At 38.6% G+C, this 8,814-nt stretch overlaps 2 protein-coding genes across 7 annotated transcripts in view; one reads left to right on the top strand and one right to left on the bottom strand.

Annotated features, from left to right (window-relative positions):
• adamts14 (ADAM metallopeptidase with thrombospondin type 1 motif, 14) overlaps nt 1-3,082 on the top strand; it is a 64,093-nt gene extending 61,011 nt beyond the window's left edge. For both annotated transcript variants that reach the window (XM_084937529.1, XM_084937530.1), the window contains exon 22: nt 44-3,082. In XM_084937529.1, the coding sequence (XP_084793655.1) occupies nt 44-606 (563 nt within the window). In that variant the 3' untranslated portion in view covers nt 607-3,082. The remainder of the gene's footprint in view (nt 1-43) is intronic.
• Nucleotides 3,083-3,264: 182 nt separating this feature from the next.
• star2 (steroidogenic acute regulatory protein 2) lies at nt 3,265-8,752 on the bottom strand. Of its 5 annotated transcripts, none has more exons than XM_084937533.1 (8): nt 8,656-8,752; nt 6,519-8,114; nt 6,299-6,406; nt 6,086-6,219; nt 5,799-5,957; nt 5,352-5,536; nt 4,223-4,316; nt 3,265-3,668 (listed from the first exon to the last, which is right to left on the bottom strand). In XM_084937533.1, the coding sequence occupies exons 2-8, from the start codon at nt 6,580-6,582 to the stop codon at nt 3,576-3,578; spliced, it is 837 nt and encodes a 278-aa protein (XP_084793659.1). In that variant the 5' UTR covers nt 6,583-8,114; nt 8,656-8,752; the 3' UTR covers nt 3,265-3,575. The 5 variants fall into 5 exon arrangements, with proteins under 5 accessions (XP_084793659.1, XP_084793660.1, XP_084793661.1 ...); XM_084937534.1 differs by having other exon boundaries at nt 6,519-8,099; nt 8,656-8,750; XM_084937535.1 differs by having other exon boundaries at nt 6,519-6,636; nt 7,996-8,749.
• Nucleotides 8,753-8,814: the final 62 nt, after the last annotated feature.

Raw genomic sequence — 8,814 nt, forward strand, 5'->3', positions numbered from 1 at the left:
TCACCGCAGTTTTTAGTGATGTTCTCTGTCCTGTTATTACTAGATGAGCCATGTCTGGGGGATAAATCGATTTTCTGCCAAATGGAGGTCCTTTCCCGGTATTGTTCCATCCCTGGATATTATAAGCTTTGCTGTGAGTCTTGTGACAAGAAAGAAAGCCTCACTACCCATGTTCCTGACTTTCACACCCCAGTAGCCTTAGCTGAACCTGACATCTCAGCTCTTTCTCATCCTGCCTCTTCCAAGCCACCTCATGTCACCACAACACAGACCCCGCCAAAAACCACTAAAGCCATCACTCGACGGCATCTTTTCACTACCCCGGTGCCAACTACAGCTGCCACTTCTCAAACTTCACCACAGACAAATGCTGCTCCGCCCCAGCATCCCACCAGCGAATCCTTTCTCACTGCTGGAAAGAGAGATTCAGATGCTGGGCCAGTTCTACCTCCGGGGCCGCCACGGCCTACAGCAGACTCAAGTGGAGGTGCCTCTAAAGAGCACAGCCCAAACAGCACTTTAGGCCCAGCTGCTGCAAGATCAAGAAGGGACACTTTAGGATCAGAGAGGGACTCCAATCACAGAAACTTGTCGGCTCAGAAATGAACAGTGAACAATGTTGTGAATGTGCTGTTCGGTGAAATGGTCTCAAACATCAGCACACCCTTTGCAGTATGTGATTTACTCAAAGTTTTTCTTTTTTTTTTATTATTATTATTATTATTTTTCTGTCCATGATAGTGAACTTAGACCAGCCCAGTGGTGGTTACCTCATCAAAACTTCAGAGCGATCTGGTGCACGGCGTCGCTCGGCCGTGTGTGCTTCAAATATGAAATGGAAAAAAAAAGTTTAAACAAAGGTGCTGTAAACTAAAATGACTTCAAAATGTGATGACTGCATTGCTACATTCATGTTTTTATCTGTGTACAGTTGTGCAAGCCTGTTGTTTTTTCAAGTGCATTAGAACTACTATTAAACTCGTGAACATAAGGAGGTCATAGACTATGGTTTTGGAGGTGCATGTGCCAGCTATGGGGTCTGGAGTGTGCCACCAGAATAATTATAAACCTTATACTGTATTTATAATATAGAGCTACATTTTTTAAAGACAAAAAAAATCCTTATCCCTGTGTAGTGTCATTGTCTCTGCCAGATGCCATTTTATGACAGCTTTACCCACATATGAAATGCAAGAAATAGCTACAGGACTGGCAGGTTAGCTGTTATGTTGTACATAATAGTTATTGGTCTAAACTCAAAAAGCCCTGGCAAAAAAAGTCTTATGTATTAACCTGGCGTATTCTATCAAATACCATGCTAATTCCATTTATTTATACAGTATCCATCCATATTCTTCCACTCTTCTAAGTTCGGGTTGCAGAAGAAGTAGTTTAATCACAAACCTCCCTGGCCCCCTACTCAAGCTCATTTGGAGTCCCAGATGATAACCCATCCTGAGAGGGCTACTTCTTGAAATTGACAGCTCCCTTTATCCCCATTGTTGCCACAACAGGTGCCAACCGACTTGCAGCCACAGCTCTGTAAAGCCACCTTGGCAAAGGAGATGTGGAACAGTCTGTTCGGACTAAAGTCCCCTGCCTCCTTTGAATGTTGTCAAAGTTTGAGTGGGAAAGGAAGATGTCATATATTAGGGCCTCTAGCAGATATTCTGAGCGCACCCTCACTAAACATCTTGGCATGCCGGGCCTGTGAAGCATCCTCCCTTGCCACAGGATCCAACTCACCACTAGGTGATGATCAGTTGACACCTCAGCTCCTCTTTTCACCTGAATGCCCAATACCTGCTGTCGCAGTTCCTACAATGTAATTACAAAATCAATCATCTGCCTGCGTGTTTAGGTAATTTAGCCATTGATTTCTAGTAAAGATTCTTTCCGTGCTATGTTTCTCACTTATAATATCTGCGCAGAAACACATCAAGAGGTTGAGTTAACAGGCATGGCATAGATTTTGCTTCATTGCTTTACTGTTGTGACTAAGTTACTAGCTAAAGGCCTAGTCAAACGTTGCAGGGAAATACAACTAAGCATCTACTGAACATTTTTTTTTACTTTGAAAAACTCATTTTCTGTCGGTACAGAGAGTATGAGTGTCAATTTAGCTCCATTAATAACAAAAGAGCAATAGCTTGATAAATGTGCATATATAAGATATGCTAATTAGCCATGTGGTCATGTTGCTTACCCTCGATCTGCTATGAGCTGCTAATCTCTGCTCAACCAGTCTGGTAAAAACTGCATTCAGGTAATTCAGGTAAAGAGTGAATTGGAATTAAAATACTTGACATGATCTAAAAGCAAATGTACTTAAATGATTAAAAACAAGTATTTAAAGATAGAAGCTAAATTCAGAGAGTCATTACACCAAATTATTATTTAAACAACTGTCAGATTATCGGATGTTCTTACATTTCTAGCTGTTTTTCCTCCTAGCTTGATGTTTGTTTGTTTTTTAACAAATTGAATATGCTTATTAAATATACATCCAAGACAATGGTATAATTGTATTACCTTACTAACTGATCACAATCAAGCACTCTTGAATTCTACAGTTATCCTGGAGGTACCCTCCAAACCTCATGCCATCACTCCTGGCAGGGAGCTCAGTGGCTTCTCTATCCCTGGTGCTCTTTTTTGGTGTCCGACATACCGCTGATTATCCTCACTGACAGGAAAAATCATGACCGTTTGCAAGCCATCCCCACTGTAGCATGCCCGCTGTCTGTTTTTGTGGACGTCAGTCAATTAATGCTTTAAAATGCTTTTCAGAATATAACGCATTATGATATATATTTTTTTTGTAACTGATGTTTTTCAGATAATAATGTATATAGTGTAAATTTCAAGTTATGAAAAGTTGTGTTGCAATTGCAAAATACAGGCCATGCTGTCTACACACTGTGGTTGGGCGTACTGTTACACCAGTCCTGCATTGCGGTTCATAACGTCATTATTTTTATTGTATAATTCTTGTATATACGTACCTAAATGAAAGCTTTAATGTTAATATTTATTGAATTTTTAAGTGGTATGGTGAACAAAGTAAAACACATTTGAAAGATGTTGCTTTTGCTCTTTCCTCTGCTCATATCCATTTACTGCAGTTATATTTTACTTTGATCTTTTTTACTCCCCTGAGTGGTGCGCATTCATCATGACTAAGTGTGTTTCAATCAAAAACATCCAGTTCACACATTCATTCTGTCTGATCTAACTCTTAGAAATAAATCACAGGCACTGAAACACATTCAAGCACTTTATTAACTACGTCCAGTCATATACAGGGTGTATCAAGAGACAAGTGATGCCTCTTAATCAAATCTTAATGAGGTTTGAGTGGCACAATGTGACAATAATTGCCAGTCTTCTTCTGCCAGGCTGGCACTGATCTCTGCCAGCTCTGCTGTGTAAAAATAAGACACTGCATTTCCTATCTCCTTAAAACTGTAGCATTTCGCCGAGTAACCAGGCATTCACTGTGCCACCCATCTTCTTCTGTGAGCAATGACAAGGTGGTACTGTGGTGTGGGTGTCACACAGACCAAGTGACTGAGTCAGCCAAGGCTGAGACGTCTGCGGAGGTGTCTGGTGAAATCCAGCTGCACCCGAGGCAAAGCCTGATTGACAATAGACTTTGGCAGCCAGCCCTGAGAATAAAGTGACATTTATTAGACGCCTGAATGGTATTTGTTGACTGTCAGTCAACAACAAAAAGAGAGAGTGAGGTGCAGGTAGGTGGTGTGCTGCTGTACAATAATTATGCATTGTTCATATGTAGATATTGTTCGCTTTTGAATAATATTAACACAGAGTCCACTTATTTTCCCAAGCTTTGAACCACATCTCATGGCCTTTTCTTGCTGTTCTTAGCTCAACCATCTCTATGAGGGAAGAGCACTCTCGATCAGCTCTAAAACACCATGACATGCAGTTGATAAAGCAAACACTGAGATTTTGACTTGTACACAGTGCATTACATTTACTGACAGGATTTAAAAAGGAAAACCTGAGAAATGCAATAAGAAAAATCTTCTCATTTAGTTCACTTTTACATGAACAGAGGAAATGTGTACATTGTTTTTGTTCATGAGTTGTTTAACATATACAGTGTGAAATGGCCAGTTTGTATACGTGTAATGTATAATAGAACCCTGCATTATTTTGCATGTGCAGATTTACATTTATTAATTAATGAATTTACCTTTACGTCCATATTAAGAAGCCACGTGAAGCGACTTTTCGTTGAATCTTCATCCAGGGCCTGTATGATGATGCAGGTTGGTCCATGCTCAGCTCTGTACTCACGCAAAAAAATGTGTTTTAGTTTTCAAATTTCTTTTAGCCTCGCCTGTCTTTATTTTAATTATCAGTAATCATACAGTGCATGTGGTTCTTTGGCCTTTTCATGCTGTTGGCCAGGGAATTAAAATTTCTTTTATAAGCTATTAAAGGTGCATAAATGCTTAAAAAAAAAAGAAAAAGAAAAAGAAAAAAAAAAAAGAAAAAAAAAAAGGCATTTTTAGCCTGTTGCTAGGTGGTTTGATTGGCAATAGTATGATAAAATATGATATATATAACAACCTTCAGGGGCCTAAGATGTATCTATGTGCATAGTTTGGTTTGGAGGAGTTGGTTGACCTCAGACAGAAATGTATTTTAATGTATTAAACTAAGATTTACCTTGCTCTTCCCACCAACTTTGACCCATCTGTTGATCATTTAAGATTACATAATAAAATATCTCAGCAACTGGAATAAAACTTGCTACAAATAGCCATGATCTCCTCCAAATGAAATTCACCTACTGGTGACTCCTACATTTTATAATTAGCACCATCATTAGGCAAACTTTAAATTCTGTTCACTACTTAATACATAATATATGATGTCAGCTCTAATGACTTTCCCAGTTAACCCAAGCTATTATTTTTGTGGAACATGTTACGATAGCATGTTATACCTACTAAACATCACTCTATCACTGATCACTGTAGACAAGTAATCATGCTTGTATTAATATTTAGTTTGGCATCACTGCCACATAGCTTCCCTAAAACGCATCCCAGCAGCATTTAATATATAATTGGCTATGAAAATTAACTTTAGCTCTCCTCATATTTTTTTCTCCACTGAAATTAGCTGAGGTTGTATGGAAAAATTAAAACGTCAGAGCGCATCAAGACAATTTTTCCCCATTTGTGTTATTTTATCTCCCTTCATGGATGACTAAGATTAACTCAGACTCTTTATATAAGAAAAAGTTCAATTAAGCTGTTGAGTATCATTTTAGATATGACAATGAATGATTAGTGCCTCGTCTGCAGACGTACCTTACAAAGCCTGCCTGAGGGGGTAATGACTCCAGCTGAACTGCTGCTCCTCCAATATAAACGCTGGACCTTTGTTTGCAGGTGTGTCTGACACTCAGGAAATCCCTCTGTCCAATCACATTTCCTGCTGTCCCAGTTGAAACTTCGTGGATGACAATTGTTTGTAGACCAATACGTTTTAGAACCTACAACACACGAAACCAACAGCATTTGCTTTTCGTTTGCAAAACCTGTGTATAGATTTTTTGTAGCAGTCGGAAAATGCATTTGTTGATGTGAATATGCAACTATAGGTTGGTTATAAAGACTAATTTGCAGACAGGACATGTTGGAAAACTTTGAATATAGCTTAAATAGTATTCGTGTATGTTTAAACTCTGGTATTTTTATAGCTTAAAGTTTTGCAGTTGATCCAGTTTCCAAGTTGTTGAAAGGTGAGTTTCTCACTTTGATTTGCTGTATGCTTGGGTTCCACTGGTGTATTTCTTCAACTCTGACAAACAGGATGTTATAGAGCTCATCCACACTCGCGTCCAACACTGCCTCCAGCCTAAAGACTTTCCTGCCCCCTGGCATCACTTTGCTACAGATCGCATCGCCATTACTCTAAAGAGGAAAAAAACACAGGATTGTGATCCACTGTTTACTTAACGCAAGATTTTTTCAGAGTGCGGTGACCTTTGATGAACTTTGATGAAAGTGCTTTAATGGCATTTTTATTAATTAGATGTTACCTCAGCAACCTCACACTTCCATCCTTCTTTCTCCTCCAAAATAGAGAGAGCCTTCCTCATTGCTTCTTGTCCATGTTGTACGTACAGCTGATCTTCTTTTGCTGGCACAGGTTTTATATCTTTTGGCTTGGCCTCTGCAAAAGACAGCTGTTTGTAATATTTTGGCAAACGCAATCTAAAACATTTAATGAAAATAACACAGTTATATTTTACCATTATGATTTAAACCAGTTTGCTGTCTCTCGTGGTTCTCGATTTGTCCCCACTGCTGCAGGTGCGTGATCTCCTGACCTATCACTGCCATGGCAGTGCGTTGAAGTCCTGCATGATTGAATGAAAAATAAAACAGCTTAGGAGACTTACTGAGAATGCATTGTTTGCATGAATAGGAATAAAAAGGAGAAAGTCCTTCTGTAGGTTGTGGAAGGTTTACCTGCTATGTTCCTTATATGTGGGTAGGAAATTCCACAGCAGAGCTTTACAACAGCAGGCAGCATGTCTGTCTTTGGCAGTGACAGCAAAGTAAAGTGTGTCTCTGATCTTTATATGGTCTGCGAAGGACACTCCAGTGAGATAAGGGCCAGAGAAGAAGATAGGACCTGTTCTGAATTCTGTCCTGAAGGCCACATTTGAGACTGTTAACTAAGACAAGGGTTTGGGTGTGATACAGAGAGGAAATTCTCTGAAAGAAAAACCCCACACAGGACAACCCAGTTATTTAATGTATCCAACACTTAATCTTAAATATGTTGAGGCAAGATTTTGGAAATTGGAAAGCAGTCCTATTTAGATTTGCAATGACAAAAGCAGTGCATGATCAAAACTGTCACATTTAGAGAACACTGGTTAAATGCATAAGCCTAAATAAGAATAAAATAAGCTTAACCTCCTAGGACCTGGCGTCCACATATGTGGACATCACATTTTGGGTTATTTAGACCAAAATACTCAATTTTGCTCTACAAGGGCCTGATATCCACTTACGAGGACATCATACTGCCACTGATCTATCGAAATTTTAAACAAATATCCTCATATGTGGCTCTTATTTTTCTTAGAAACAAAAATCAGGTTAAAAAAAAATCTGGTAATTCTTTGTTTTTACATTAATCAGGTCCCAATCAGCCCAAATATCAAAGAGAAATTAAAAATGCATGCCGTGGAAGAGTTTGGGTCTTAGGAGGTTAAATGAGGCATTTTAAATAGGACTCATGGTTTATTAAACTTCTTTTTCAGTCATCTTGAAATTGCATATATGCATTTTTAATAACCTTTCAGATAATTGATAATAAATTGGATAATAAAAAGATTATTAAAAAAAATCCCTCAAAATACTCAGAATGAAGTAAACTCTTAGAATCAATTCATCTTTGATGAATAATCAGCCACTCTTTTACCTGTAAGTGAATAAAGGTAGCCTTAGTGAGTTATTTTATTAAAACAAACAAAAAATCTATATAACTTAACAGTAAAAACAGTTTAACCATATATATAATATACACTGCTCTTTCTTATTGAACTTAGGCATAAGCTTCATGACCACTTGCCTAATGTTGTGCTGGTCCCCCTTAGTCCAAAACAGCCCTGACCCATCGAGCCATGGACTCTACTAGACCCCTGAAGATGTGCAGTGGTATCTGGCAAAACACATACTTTAAGTCCTGTAAGTTGTGAGGTGAAGCCTCTGTGTTTCCATTTATTTGTCTAGCACATCCCACAGATGCTCAACTGAATTTAAAGTTGGAAAATTTGGAGGCCAAGTTAACACCTCAAACTTGTTGCTGTGATCCTCAAACCATTCCTGAACCGTTTTTGCTTTGTGAGATTGCATTATCCTGCTGAAAGTGGCCACAGCCATCAGGGTATACCATTTCCACGAAAGGGTGTACATTATCTGCAACAATGCTTACACATGTCAAAGTAACATCCACACGTATGGCAGGACCCGAGGTTTCCCCTCATCATCTTGCAATCTTCTGTCTGTCTGTCAGACCATATGGGCCAGCCTTCACTCCTGGGAGGGCAAAGACTGTGAACACCCCACAAGAGCTGTAGTTTTGCAAATGCTCACTCAGTGACCTAAACATCACAGTTTGGCCTTTGTCACACTCGCTCAAATCCCTACACTTTCCCATTTTTCCTGTTTTTAACACATCGACTTTTAAGAAACTTTGAAGATATCCCACACACTAACAGGTGCCATCATGAAGAGATAACAAGATTAAATTGTCAGCAGTCATGATGTCATATTTTATTTATTGAGAAAAAGACTTCTATTATGGAGAATAAATAGTGTGCTGACAGCTTAAACTCGAGTTAACAATAAATGCTTTTCTACAAGCTGCACAAACTGATTTTGTGTTATTTCAACATCACAAAAACAAATCCCACAATAATATTTAGTAGCACAAAGATGATGAAATTTTAAATGAAAAGCCCCAGGTATCAATCTGTTTTCTATGACACATCTGGGAAATTTAAAAAATGCTTTAGTAATTTAGTAGAAATCAGGACAAGTACCAAAAAGCGATTCTCAGTGCAAGCCCTTTATAATAATTGGCAAGACCTACTATTGCAGGATACTTGAGAGGACGTAGAAATTTCAGTTCATTTAGTTGGAGCCGTGAAATGTGACCCTGAAAGACAAAGATTAGATCTCTGTTGTAAGGACGACTGTTGCACTGAATAGCAGTGGATAATGTGAAAAGATGTATACTTATATATATATA

The sequence above is a fragment of the Perissodus microlepis genome, chromosome 8 (genome assembly GCF_051167445.1).
Source record: "Perissodus microlepis isolate ML-2025 ecotype Zambia chromosome 8, ASM5116744v1, whole genome shotgun sequence".
Classification (NCBI taxonomy): Eukaryota; Metazoa; Chordata; class Actinopteri; order Cichliformes; family Cichlidae; genus Perissodus; species Perissodus microlepis.